The sequence below is a fragment of the Myotis daubentonii genome, chromosome 3, assembly GCF_963259705.1.
Source record: "Myotis daubentonii chromosome 3, mMyoDau2.1, whole genome shotgun sequence".
NCBI classification, from domain to species: Eukaryota; Metazoa; Chordata; class Mammalia; order Chiroptera; family Vespertilionidae; genus Myotis; species Myotis daubentonii.
In genome coordinates this window covers 202,029,936-202,043,404 of record NC_081842.1, presented here as the reverse complement: position 1 = coordinate 202,043,404, position 13,469 = coordinate 202,029,936, and the positions used below count along the sequence as shown (strand labels likewise).

Sequence of the window (13,469 nt, the reverse complement as noted above, 5' to 3'; positions counted from 1 at the left end):
AAATTGCTGTAAAATCAGCAAAAATGCCTTGGCAATTTTAGCATAGTTCCTAGGATATTGGTTGGCATTCAAAAGGTTAAAGCCCTAGCTGGTTTGGCTCAGTGGATAGAGCATCGGCTTGCGGACTGAAGGGTCCCAGGTTCGATTCCGATCAAGGGCACATGCCCAGGTTGTGGGCTCGGTCCCCAGTGTGGAGTGTGCAGGAGGCAGCCAATCAATGATTCTCTCTCATCATTGATGTTTCTATCTCTCTCCCTCTCCCTTCCTCTCTGAAATCAATAAAAAAATATTTTTAAAAATACATGGGAACTGTAACTGGTTTGGCTCAGTGGATAGAGCATTGGCTTGTGGACTGAAGGGTCCCAGGTTCGATTCTGGTCAAGGGCGTGTACCTTGGTTGCGGGCACATCCCCAGTGGGGGGTATGCAGGAAGCAGCTGATCAATGTTTCTCTCTCATTGATGTTTCTAACTCTCTATCCCTCTCCCTTCCTCTCTGTAAAAAATCAATAAAAAATAAAAAAAAAAATACATGGGGAACCTGGCTGACATGGCTCAGTGGTTGAGCATCAACTTATAAACCAATTGGTCATGAGTCAGTTCCCAGTCAAGGCACATGCCCAGGTTGCAGGCTCGATCCCTGCAACCTGGGGCATGCAGGAGGCAACTGATCAATGATTCTCTCTCATCATTGATGTTTCTATCTCTCTCTCCCTCTCTGAAGTTTATATATAAACTATATAATAAAAGGGTAATATGCAAATTGACTATGACACACACTGACCACCAGGGGGCAGATGCTTAATGCAGGAGCTGCCCCCTGGTGGTCAGTGTGCTCCCACAGGGGGAGCTCTGTTCAGCCACAAGCCAGGCTGATGGCTGCCAGCACAGCAGTGGTGGTGGGAGCCTCTCCCGCCTCCTCAGCAGCGTTTAGGATGTCCAACTGCAGCTTAGGCCTGCTCCCCGCTGGCAAGTGGACATCCCCCAAGGACTCCCAAGCTGCCAGAGGGATGTCTGACTGCCAGCTTAGGCCCGATCCCCCGGGGAGTGGGCCTAAGCCAGCAGGTGGACATCCCTCAAGGGGTCCCAGACTGCGAGAGGGCACAGGCCGGGCAGAGGGACCCCCCCCCCCCGGAGTGCACAAATTTTTGTGCACCGGGCCTCTAATATACATATAAATTATTTAAATACATGGGGAAACTTTTGGGGGTAATTACTGCTCATTATCTTAATGGTGATGGTTTTAAAGGGTATATACATGTCACAACTCCTTATATTGTACAGTTTTCATATGTGCAGCTTATTGTGTGTCAATTATATCGCAATAAAGATGTTTTTTAAAAGTATGCAAGAGCCCTAGCCAATTTATCTCAGTGGATAGAGCATTTGCCCTGGGACTGAAAGGTCTGGGTTCAATACCTCGGTTTCAGGCTCCATCCTCGGCCCCAGTGAGGGTGCATGTGGGAGGCAACCAATCAACATGTCTCTCTCACATCAATGTCACTCTCTGTCTCCCCCCTCCCTTCCACCCTCTAAAAATCAATGGGAAAACATCCTCAGGTGAGGATTAACAAAAATAAATAAATAAGTAAGTAAGTAAGTAAATAAATGCAAGAAAACATTTTTACGTATATATTTTATTGATTTCAGAGAGGAAGGGAGAGGGAGATAGAAACATCAATGCTGGGAGCCGTTCCATCCTTGCTGCTTGACACAGTCGCTGCAGGAAAGAAACATCTGCACAGCATATGCTCCAAGGGACCTGGTGTATATGGCATACTGTTTTTAATATGTTTGCTCCCCTTCTTAGCGCTATGTGTTCTTACCAGGGCCACCTCCCCGGGAAAGGTTGTTTCCCCAGCTGGGAATGTTTCCCTAGAGTTAGGGATTAACAGGACTAGGTAAGGGAATAAATCAGTAAAACCCCCTAGTGTTACAGAAATACAGTGTACCACTTATAAGAAACTCAGACTAAGACTGTTAGCAATAAATTTAGGACTTGCTAGGCCCACATCCCCAGGGGTCTACCCACCAGAGAAAGTACCAAAACCTATACCCCTAAAAACCCGAGACCATCAGTAAGGCTAAAAGGACAACTATCAAACACTTAAAGAAATACCACTGCAAACAATGCAGGCAGGCTCCTTATCTAAAAATCTTATGTGAGCTATGCAAGCAGAAAGACTTAAACTAAGTGCCAGGCAGGTTGTTAATCACCATAGCTAAGAACAATCACACTTAAGCTACATAACCTTTACTTAGGCCATAGAATAGGAAAACCTCCTTCAGTTTTTTCCTTATAGCTTAACAGTAGAGCAATAGAATAGTAACCTTAGAATAGAAATAACAAACTAGCCCTTATAATGAAACACAGAGACTAACCTTTAGAATAGAATGTAGAAACATGGACAATAGATAAGATTAAAATCAGCAGAGCTAAATAGAAATAAGATTTTTAGCAAAGGTCAGGTAAGAAACTGTAAACATAAAACAAGAAACTGTAAAAGGTCAAAGGAGGACCCAAAACATACCATGACATAACTGTAGACGCATGCTTATAGAACCAAATAGTATAAATACAGTTGTAACAGGGCAATAAAAAAGAACCTGACTATGCTGATCATCTGAACGCTGTCTCCATGTCCTTCATTCTTTGCCGACACCGTCCACACCTTTGGGAACCCCCGGACCTCTGGGGCTGGACCCCGGCACATCAATGATGAAAATCATTGATCCGCTGCCTTCTGCATGCCTCCTGCTAGGGGTCGAGCCTGCAACCTGCGGATATGCCCGCAACTGGGAATCAAGCCGGTGACCTCTTTGTTCAAGCCACACTGATGGGACAGCAAGAAAACATTTAGATCATGTGATTTGCCTGCCCCCAAACCACTGACTTCTCAGCACATTTGATGGGAAAGCTGAAGTCCCCAGGCTGGCCTATGAAGCCTCCTCCTCTCTACCACCGTCGCCCTCCTCCTCTCTACCACCGTCGCCCTCCTCCTCTCTACCACCGTCGCCCTCCTCCTCTCTACCATCGTCGCCACCACTTACTTCCTCCTTCTGTTCCCTCTTCCCAGTCTCTCAGCTCTTGGAGTACTCTTTTTTTTTAATCCTCACCTGAGGATATTTTTCCACTTTTTTTTTTAAACTAGAGGCCCAATGCATGAAATTCGTGCAAGAGTAGGCCTTCCTTCCCCCCTCCCTCCCCCTCTGCCTCCACTGGCTTCCCTCTGGCACCCGGGACCCAGGCTTCCCTCGCAGCCCACTTCGTCTGGAAGGTCGTCTGGAAGGTTGTCCAGAAGGACGTCTGGTCTAATTAGAATATTATGCTTTTATTATTATAGATACTAGAGGCCCGCTGCATGAAATTCGTGCACTGGTGGTGTGTGTGTGTGTGTGTGTGTGTGTGTGTGTGTGTGTGTGTGTGTCTGTGTCTCAGCCCAGCCTGCACCCTTTCCAATCTGGGATCCCTCTCACAATCTGGGACTGCTGGCTCCCAACTGCTCGCCTACATGCCTGTCTGATTGCCCCTAACTGCTTCTGCCTGCCAGCCTGATCGACTCCTAACTGCTCCCCTGCCAGCCCGATCGCCCCCAACTGCCCTCTCCTGCCGGCCTAGTCATCCCTAATTGCCCTCCCCTGCCGGCCTGGTCCCCCACAACTGACCTTTCCTCCCCACCTGGTCTCCCCCAACTGCCCTCCCCTGCTGGCCATCTTGTGACCACATGGAGGCAGCCATCTTTGGCCACATAGGGGCAGCCTTCTTGTGTGAGGGTGTGCTGGTCAATTTGCATATTACCTCTTTATTATGTAGGATATTTTTATTGATTTCAGAGAGGAAAGGAGAGAAACATCAGTGATGAGAGAGAATCATCGATGGGCTGCCTCCTGCACGCCTCCTACTGGAGATCAAGCCAGCAACCTAGGCATATGCCCTTAACTGGAATTGAACCTGGGATCCTTCAGTCCACAGGCCAATGCTCTATCCACTGAGCCAAACTGGTGAGGGCTTTCCACTTATTTTTAGAGAGAGTGGAAGGGAGAGGGAGAGACAGAGAGAAATATCAATGAGAGAGAGACACATCAATTGGTTGCCTCCCGTATGCACCCTGACCAGGGCCAGGATACGTGCCTGGGCTGGAATAATTACTAAGTGAATTACCCTTCAGTCCACAAGCCGACGCTCTATCCACTGAGCCAAACCGGCGAGGGCTGGAGTACTCTTTGCCTGCTCCCACTTTAGGGCCTTTGCTCTTGCTGTTCTTCCTGCCTGGAACTATCCTCCCTGGATTTCACATAAGCCTCATTACTCCCGCACCCTCTCACTTCCCCTGATGTCTGTTCAGATCTCACCTCAAACCACCCTATTTTTTAAAATATATTTTTATTGATTTCAGAGAGGAAGGGAGAGGGAGAGAGGGAAAGAAACATCAATGATGAGAGAGAAATATTGGTCAGCTGCCTACTGCACACCCCACACAGGGGATGGAGCCTGCAACCCGGGCATGTGCCCTGACTGGGCTCCTGGTTCAAAGGTCAAACTCAACCACTGAGCCACGCCGGCTGGACCAGATCATCCTATTTTGATACAACATGCTGTCACCCTTCAAGCCATTGCCCTGTTTGTATCTATAGCACTGATTGCGCCCTGTCATCACATTATCTATGTATTTATTGTCTGTCTTCCCCAATACAATGTGAACCCCCAGAACGGGAATTGTGTCTCTTTATTTTCAGTGCAGCATAAATGCCTAGTATATAAGACAGCTAGCACTTACTGAAATAATTACTAAGTGAATGAATTAATGAATGAATAAAACTTGACTAAGGCCACACTGGAACTTAAACCCAGATCTGTCTAATGCAAATATGCATATATTTACCTGTTAGGTTACACAGTTCTTCCTGAACTACCCTGTGATGTGGGCACTGTGATTTGCCTCACTTAGCAGAAGGCGGAGCAGGGATGGGGAGGGGAAACGACTTGCCCTCAGGTCAGCTGACATCTGGATTCAAGTGTCGTGTGGGGAGCAGTCAGGCAGGCACATGACCCCAGCCCACAGGGAGAGGAAGTTCTAGAAGCCTGATGCTGACAGTGCACTGCCCACATGTGCTGATGGTAAGGCTTCTAGGAGGACTGGGTTCAAACTGCCTTTCAAGCTGTTTCATACCTCGCTGCCTTTGCTCAGCAGCCCTTCTGCCCTGACCTCCCAGCTGCCATTGTCCTTAGAGACCGTTTCAGCATCACCTCCTCCGAGAGGTCTCCTCTCAGGTCAGGGTCCGTGGGGCTACAGAAAGCGCCTCGGGCGCCCCCCGCCTCCCCCCTCCCCCTCGGGGGCAGGAAAGAAGCATCTATAACCCATCAACTTTCTGGAGTGGTGTCTCCGGGTCCAGCAGCAGGGGCCCAACTGGGGAACTAGCAGGAGGGTGGGGCCGAGAGAGAAACATCCCCACAGACGGATGCAGGGATGACGTGGCCGATCCAACACTGCAGCTCAGGGCAGTGCCTGCGGGACTGTCTGGATTGTCGCTCCTCCCCACTTCTCCTCCCACCCTCCTCCCGACATCTCGTTTAATCTTTTCATCCGTGACGTGGGGTTACTCTTATCCCCATTGTACAGAGGGGAAAACTGAGGCTCACAGAGTCAGTGACTTGCCCAGGTGTCTTCACCGGCCAGTTTCCCCGGAGTCAGGGTTCCTGGGCTGGTAACACCCCGGGCTCCACAGTCCTCCACTGGCGGGGGGACGGGTCGCTCAGAGCCCGGGGGAGGCGGGAAGGGGGGGCGGGGCCACCCTTCCCGGCCTCGGTGCTGGGCGGGGCGGGACGGTGACCGCGGGACAGGCTGGAGGCGAGACTCGGCCATGGAGGGGAAGGGCTGCCGCTACCAGTTTCGGGTCGTGGTGCTGGGGGACGCGACGGTGGGTAAGACATCGCTGCTGCGACGCTTCGTGGAGGGCGCGGCCGGGACCCTGGAGCCCGAGCCGGAGCTGGAGGCGGCGCCCACCGTGGGCGTCGAGTTCTACGGCCGCGCGCTGCAGCTGCCGGCGGGCCCGTGGGTCAAGCTGCAGCTCTGGGACACCGCGGGCCAGGAGCGCTTCAGGTGCGGGCGAGGGCGGTGCTGGGTGCGCGGTGGGCGGGGGAGGGGCCAGAAGCGGGGGACGAGGAGGTGAGGGACCTCGGGTTTGGGGATCCCCTCAGAGGGGTCAGCCTCAGTGGCCCCGTTAGAGGTGCGGGTCTCCAGTCCTTCCCTCTCGAGTCCCGCCACCTACAAATGCAGCTGGTGGGCGCGGCCCGAGCCAGGTGCTGGAGACCTGTTGCGCCTCCCCCCACCCCCACCCCGTCAGGAATGCAGGCCTTGGGTGGGGGAGGACCCTAACTGAAGCCCGGAGGGATGAAGGATGTGGGTGCTGAGCGGGCCCACGGGAGCACGGAGCGTGAGGTCCGGGGGATGGGAAAGAAGGACAGGTTTGCGTGGGCCTCGACGGATGCGTAGGAGTTTGCCAGGCAGAGAACCGGAAGCGGACTTTCCGTCGGGCAAACGTCCGGCCTCCTCCAGGAAGGGCGGGAGGAATGGTCGGGAGAGTTTGTGCATCAAACTCACTCCCTACCTGGGAGGCGCGCACTCTTGGGAGAGAGACGGCGTCCAGGAGCCGAAGCACAGGCCGTGTGAAATGAGCTGTCATGGGGAGAAGGAGGGGGCGGGCAGTCAGTGGATGCAGGCGAGGTCCTGCCTCTGGGGGGGCCTTGAAGGTAGGTACAGGGCTCTCCCCATTTACTCCTTACTCCTCAATCCCATCAGGTGCATGACCAGGTCTTTTTACCGGAATGTGGTGGGTGTCCTGCTGGTTTTCGATGTGACAAACAGGAAGTCCTTTGAACACATCCCAGACTGGCACCAGGAGGTCATGGCCACTCAGGGCCCGGACAAGGCAGTCTTCCTGCTCCTGGGCCACAAGAGTGACCTGGAGAGCACCCGCTGTGTCTCGGCCCAGGAGGCAGAGGAGCTGGCTGCCTCCCTGGGCATGGCCTTCATGGAAACCTCAGCCAAAAAGAACTGCAATGTGGACCAGGCTTTCCAGACACTTGCCAACGCCATCCAGCAGGCCCTGCAGCAGGGGGACATCAAGCTGGAGGAGGACTGGGGAGGCATCCGGCTCATCAAGCCTCAAATCCCCAGGCTCCCCAGCAGGAAGCAGCATGCAGGCCCCTGCCAGTGTTGACTCTGGGAGGGAAGGGGTTAAACCAGTGCCAACCTCAGATGTGCTGGTGGGATGGAGACTGTTTCTCCAAAGGTCAAATGGCGGAATATACCCGAAGGGATCATAGAAACAATATCCTGGCCTAGTCATGGCTCCTGAGTCTGGGGTCTTAGAGCTCAGCCCCTTTCCACCAGAAAGGTCTAGGCTCTGGCCAGGTAGCTCAGCTGGTTAGAGTGTCGTCCCAATACGCCAAGGTTGTCCGTTAGATCGCATACAAGTATCAACCAAAGAATGCACGAATAGTGGAACAATAAATCAGTGTCTCTCCCTTCCTCTCTCTCTAAAATCAATCAACAAAAGAAAGTTCTAGAGGCAGGTATACAGCTCCCTGTTGAGCCTGCTTAGTCATAAAACACCCTGCCTCAAGGGAGTAGGGGGTGGGGAGGTGCATGAATGAGATAATGGATGGGATAAGCTCAGCCAGAACCTGCCACTTGCTGAGAACTAAATGACAAGAACTGTCATCACCACTCCTCTTGGCTGGGATGTGGCCATTTCCAGCAGCCTTCCGGGGCTGGGACGCTGAGACGCTGAGTCTGTACACGCTGCACAGGTGAGGATGAGTGCAGGGAATTTCAGGGGGAGCCTGGCTCAGAGCCTCCTTAGGTCCTCAGGCTTGGATGAGTCTGGGCATGGAAATAAGGTGTGGTTGTTGCTGCCCAGTGCCCTTGGTCCAAGGCCAGGGACTGGATCTGGATCTGGGAGGCCGGGCTGAAGAACCCATAGCCTCCTCCTCACCCTTATCCCCACCCCACGCCCCCCAGCTGCTGGGAGTGCTGTGGAATGAGGGAGACACTCTCTGGGAACTCCCCACCCCTCAGGGACAGCCCACATCCAATGTGGATCTAATGGGGGCAGGATATTCAAAGGCCAGGCCTTCTTGTCTCAGTGCTGAACAACTCTGAAGGCCAAATCTCACTTTATCACTCACTAGAGGCCTGGTGCACAAAATTCATGCACTTGGCGGCGGGGGTGGGGGGGGAGTGTCCCTCAGCCCCGCCTATGCCCTCTCGCAGTCCGGGAGTCCTAGGGCAGTGATTGCGAACCTTTGAGCTCGGCGTGTCAGCATTTTGAAAAACCCTAACTTAACTCTGGTGCCGTGTCACATATAGAAATTTTTTGATGTTTGCAACCATAGTAAAACAAAGATTTATATTTTTGATATTTATTTTATATATTTAAATGCCATTTAACAAAGAAAAATCAACCAAAAAAATGAGTTTGCGTGTCACCTCTGACACGCGTGTCATAGGTTCGCCATCACTGCCCTAGGGTGATGTCTGACTGCCACTTGCTGAGAACTAAATGACGAGAACTGTCATCACCACTCCTCTTGGCTGGGATGTGGCCATTTCCAGCAGCCTTCCGGGGCTGGGACGCTGGGTCTGTGCACGCTGCACAGGTGAGGATGGGTGCAGGGAATTTCAGGACATCCTTAGCGCGGCCATGGAGGTGGGAGAGGCTCCCGTCACCGCTGCTGTGCTCGCCAGCCGCGAGCCTGGCTTCTGGCTGAGCGGCACTTCCTCCGTGGGAGGGCACTGACAACCAGGGCCAGCTCCTGCATTGAGCATCTGCCCCTTGGTGGTCAGTGCATGTCATAGCGACTGGTCGTTCTACCGTTTGGTCGATTTGCATATTAGCCTTTTATTATATAGGGTTATGGAGTCTGCTGAAGCCATTGTTGTGACATCACAGATAAATCCTCCCTCTGCTCAGTCCTGCTTCCTTCCTTTCCTCCCCCAAACAGGTTTATTTTTTTAGATATGTTTTTATTGATTTTCAGAGAGAGGGAGAAAGAGAGATAGAAACATCAATGATGAGAGAACCATCGATTGGCTGCCTCCTGCATGCTCCCTACTGGTGATTGAGCCCACAACCCAGGCATGTGCCCTGACCTGGAATCCAACAGCAACCTCCTGATTCATGGGTCGACACTCAACCACTGAGCATACCAGCTGGGCCCAAGCAGGTATTGATCTCAATAATGCCCTAATACAGTTGACCCTTGAACAACACGATTTTGAACTATTTGAACTGTGCAGGTCTGCTTACACGTGGATTTTTCCAATTGACCCATATAGTTCAAACCTGTTATTCAAGGGTGAACTCCATGGATGTGTCTTTGGGGATGAAGGAGGTCAGGTGAAGTTACACCCAGACTTTCTATTGCACAGGAGGTCAGCCCCCCTAACCCCAGAGTTGTTCAAGGTCAAATGTAAATGTCTACACACTAATCTCAGAATTTGTCTCCTGGGGAAACTAATTTGCAACAGAAGCTGCAAGGCAGGGAATGTCCTGGAGCAATCAAAGATGGCTTCATGGAGGAGATGGTGTTTGTGTTGGGAAGAATCTCAACAGGTGTAGAGGGGGTGTCTTGAGGATGTCATTGTGCCAGTGGTCATGGGAAGGGCATGGACAGTTGCCACAGCAAATAGAGCACTGACTACTTAATTTTATGACCTGGAGCCAGTTACTGCACCTCTTTGAGCCTCAGATTCTTTCTCAGGAACAGGTGACTGACATTCCCTCCATCCTAGGGTTCTTGGGAGGTTTTCCATCAGGGTGAGTTTCTTGGCTTCCTCCCCGTGGCAGCTGGGACAGGTGGTGTCTCCCTGTCTCCTCTTCTAAAAAAACCCTTCACTCATCCTTAGGACAATCTTGCAAGGTTGGCACAATTATCCCCATTTTACAGATGGAAAAGCTTGGGCCAGGAGAGGGAAATGATTTGCTTTAGAGCATATTATTATTCCTTCATCAGATTTTTAAAAATGAACATCTGCTCTGTTCTGGGCTCTGGGGATACAGAATTGCCCTCCTGGGGCTGACATTCTAATGGAAGAGAAAGAAATGAGTAAATAAGTGAACAAACTATTTCTAGTTGTGGTGCTATAAAGATCACAGATAAGGGTGATGTGGGTCCTTTAGAGCAGGTAATGTTGGGGAGGGCTTCTCTGAGGAAATGACCTTTGAGCTGAAACCTGGAGGAGAAGGAGCCAAGCTAAGAGCAAAGAGTTGAGAGATCTGGGCAGAAGGAACAGCTGCCAGCACCGACTGAGCATTTATTTTATTTTTTTACTTTTATTCATTGACTTAAGAGAGAGAGGGGAATGTTGATTTGTTGTCCTACTTATTTATGCATGCATTGGTTCCTTCTTGTATGTGTCCTGACCAGGGATGGAGCCTGCAACATTGGTGTATCGAGATGATGCTCTAAAACTGAGCTACCCAACCAGGGCCGAGCACTTCTTATCTATGTATATAAAACCCTAATATGCAAATAGACCGAACTGTGGAACAACTGAACAACCAAACAACCGGTCGCTATGACGTGCGCTGACCACCAGGGCGTGCACGCAGAACATGGCAGGCGTCGGGATGGTGGAACAGGTGAGTGGGGACACCACACTAAGGCGGGGCGCCGGTCGCTGTCATCGGGGTGAGATTCTGGTGGTTACTGAAGATTCTTTGCTCTAGCACACCACGGTCCTACCTAGTGCTCGCACCTGCTGTTGGCACCCGGCGCTGGCCCCAATAGCTCAGCACCGTCAGTGGGTGTGAGCAGTGGCTGCTGGCCCTGATCACCCTCAGGGCTTCTCCACCTCCCCCTGCTCCTGAGGGGCGATTGAGGCCAGCAGCCACCTCTCGCACCTGCTCCACTTGCACCCACTGCTGGTGCCTGGTGCCGGTCCCGATCGCTTGGCACCGTCAGCAGGTACAAGCGGCGGCTGTCGGCCCTCATTGCCCCTGAGGGCTTCTTCACCTCCTCCTGCTCCTGAGGGGCGATTGGGGCAGCAGCCACCGCTTGTACCCACTGCTGGCACCAGCCCCAATCGCTCTGCGCTGTCAGTGGGTGCCATCAGCCTGTGGGAGCAGTGGCAGCGGGAGCGGGGCTGCCAGCAGACAGGGGACAGGAGCTGCGGCGGGAGGGGTGCAGAGGATGGGTCGAGTCCCACCCCTGTGCCCACTGCAGCCTCATGGCCCACAGTTCCTTTCAAGGTGCACAAATTCGTGCACTGGGCCCCTAGTGTATTGTATAAGGTAGTTACTTTAATTTTCCATTTTACTGATATGGAGAATGAGGCCCAAAGAGGTTAAGAAGCCAGTAAGGTCCGGCTGGTGTGGCTTAGTGGTTGAGCATCGACCTGTGAACCAAGAGGTCATAGGTTTGATTTCCGGTCAGGGCACATGCCTAGTTGTGGGCCTGATACCCAGTAGGGGACGTGCAGAAGGCAGCCAATTAATATTTTTCTCTCATCGATGTTTCTATCTATCCCTCTCCCTTCCTCTATAAAAAAAATCAATCAATAAATAAAAAATAAAAAAAGCAGCAGCCAGTAAGTACAAGAAAGAGCCCGGAGGCAAGTACGAGCTGGGCTTTTTCTAGGAATCTATTGGAGATCTAGTGGCTAGATTAGAATGATGTGAAGCAGCAGGAAATGCCCTTAACTTTGTGTGTGGTTCATCTCCAGGAGCTTCCCCACCCAGGATACAGGTCTGAACTGGAGCTTGCTTGGGAGCTAAGTAGCTAATCCTGGGGATGGAGGTGGGGATTTGACTGTCAGGTGCTCAAAACAAAGTCCCACATCCCTGGAGGAAAGGAAAAACTGTCCATTCCCTCTCAAAATCCTGGCCAAGTATTGAAGAACCAGAAGGAAGGGGGTCCCACCCAGGGCAGGGTCCACCTCCAAGGCAGAGACAATGCCCATTGTCCCAGCTGCCTCTCCCCAGAAATGTCAGGTTTCCCATCTGTAAAGTGGGGATAATAGTTTTATCTCACAGTGTGGTGGTAAGGATTAAATGATTATTATATGAACCCTACCACACGGAGGGGCTTACACACTGTGAGCTACTTCTTTTGCTAGTTGCTTATTATCAACCCTGCTGTGAAGTTACTTAGCTTAGGGGGTAGAGGGCCTCATGCCCAGGGTGGGGGCGGAACTGCACCAGAGATGGACACATCAAGTCAGAGAATCCCTTGCAGCTCACTGGGTGACACCCTCTCCTATACCCTCACATCCAGTCACCAAGGCATGCGAGGGCACCACTTTAAACAACTTTCCAAATTTATCCCTCTTCCACCTTACCACCTACCTCCACTCCAATCCAGGCAGCAGCCTTCTGATGAGTTTCTGCTTTTACAGTTTATCTCTCTCTTCTTCCTCCAGTCTGTTCTCCACTGCCTGGCCAGTGATCTTCTTTTCAAAATGCAAAGCTGACCATGTCATGCTCCTGCTTAAATTCCTTCAGTGGTTCCTGTTAGTTTTGGGGTAAAGGCCCCCTTTGCTGGGGCTGACAAGGCACACCATGACCTGGCCCACCACATGCCTCAGGGCTGGCATCCACGCAATGGAGATCCCTTCACTCGGGTCCCTCAAATTACAGCTCAAGCCCTAGCCGCCTCTCCACACACACACACACACACACACACACACACACGCACACACGTTCAATTCCAGTCAAGGGCACATACTTCAGTTGCAGGCAGGTGCTGCAGGAGGCAACCACTTGATGTGTTTCTTTCACATCAGTGTTTTTCTCTGTCTTTGCCTCACTCTTTCACTCTCCCTAAAAATCAATGGAAAAATATCCTCAGGTGAGGATTAAAAAAAAAAAGATTATGGCTCAACTCGTCAGACGCCCTCCCCCTGGCCCTGTGAACTTCTCCGTTGCCGCCTGTCACAGTGACAGTTTTATATTTATCCAATCACAGGATTACTCCCTGTGTTTTTATTTTACTCATCACAGTAACCCACTGCCAGGCCCGGGCCCAGCTCACAAATGCTTGTGGAACAAACAAGGTCCTTTCATATGCAGATAGGACAGGACTCAGGTGAAACTACTTACTTACCTGTCACACAGCTGATCAAGAATTGAGGTCTCTTGGCTATACCCCAGCTCTCTCCATTAAACGGCCCGAATTCCCCATCCCCTTCTGTCCTCAATGGAGGATTCAAAACTAATTCTGGAATCCTACTTGGCTACCGAGGTCAGTGACTGGCTCCTACTATCAAAACTTGGTGGGAGGCCTTTTGCTGTTTGGTATCATCAACAGAACATGGCATCAGGAGACTCTGGAGAAAGTGAAACCCTGCGGCATCCTCTTCCTGGTGGTAGGGCACAAGAGTGACCTGGTGGCTGAGTGACAGGTGGTGCCAGAAGGGGAGAAGCTGGCTGCCTCTTCTTTGGGTGCTCACTATGTTGAGACTTCAGC

General features: G+C 51.6%; 1 protein-coding gene across 3 annotated transcripts; it reads left to right on the top strand.

Moving 5' to 3' along the window:
- The first annotated feature begins 5,808 nt into the window (after nucleotides 1-5,808).
- RAB42 (RAB42, member RAS oncogene family) lies at nucleotides 5,809-7,527 on the top strand. 3 transcript variants are annotated; one of them, XM_059690551.1, is made up of 2 exons: nucleotides 5,809-6,099; nucleotides 6,799-7,527. In XM_059690551.1, the coding sequence occupies exons 1-2, from the start codon at nucleotides 5,861-5,863 to the stop codon at nucleotides 7,217-7,219; spliced, it is 660 nt and encodes a 219-aa protein (XP_059546534.1). In that variant the 5' UTR covers nucleotides 5,809-5,860; the 3' UTR covers nucleotides 7,220-7,527. The 3 variants fall into 3 exon arrangements, with proteins under 3 accessions (XP_059546534.1, XP_059546537.1, XP_059546535.1); XM_059690554.1 differs by having other exon boundaries at nucleotides 5,830-5,917; XM_059690552.1 differs by having other exon boundaries at nucleotides 5,841-5,921.
- The last annotated feature ends 5,942 nt before the right edge of the window (nucleotides 7,528-13,469 follow it).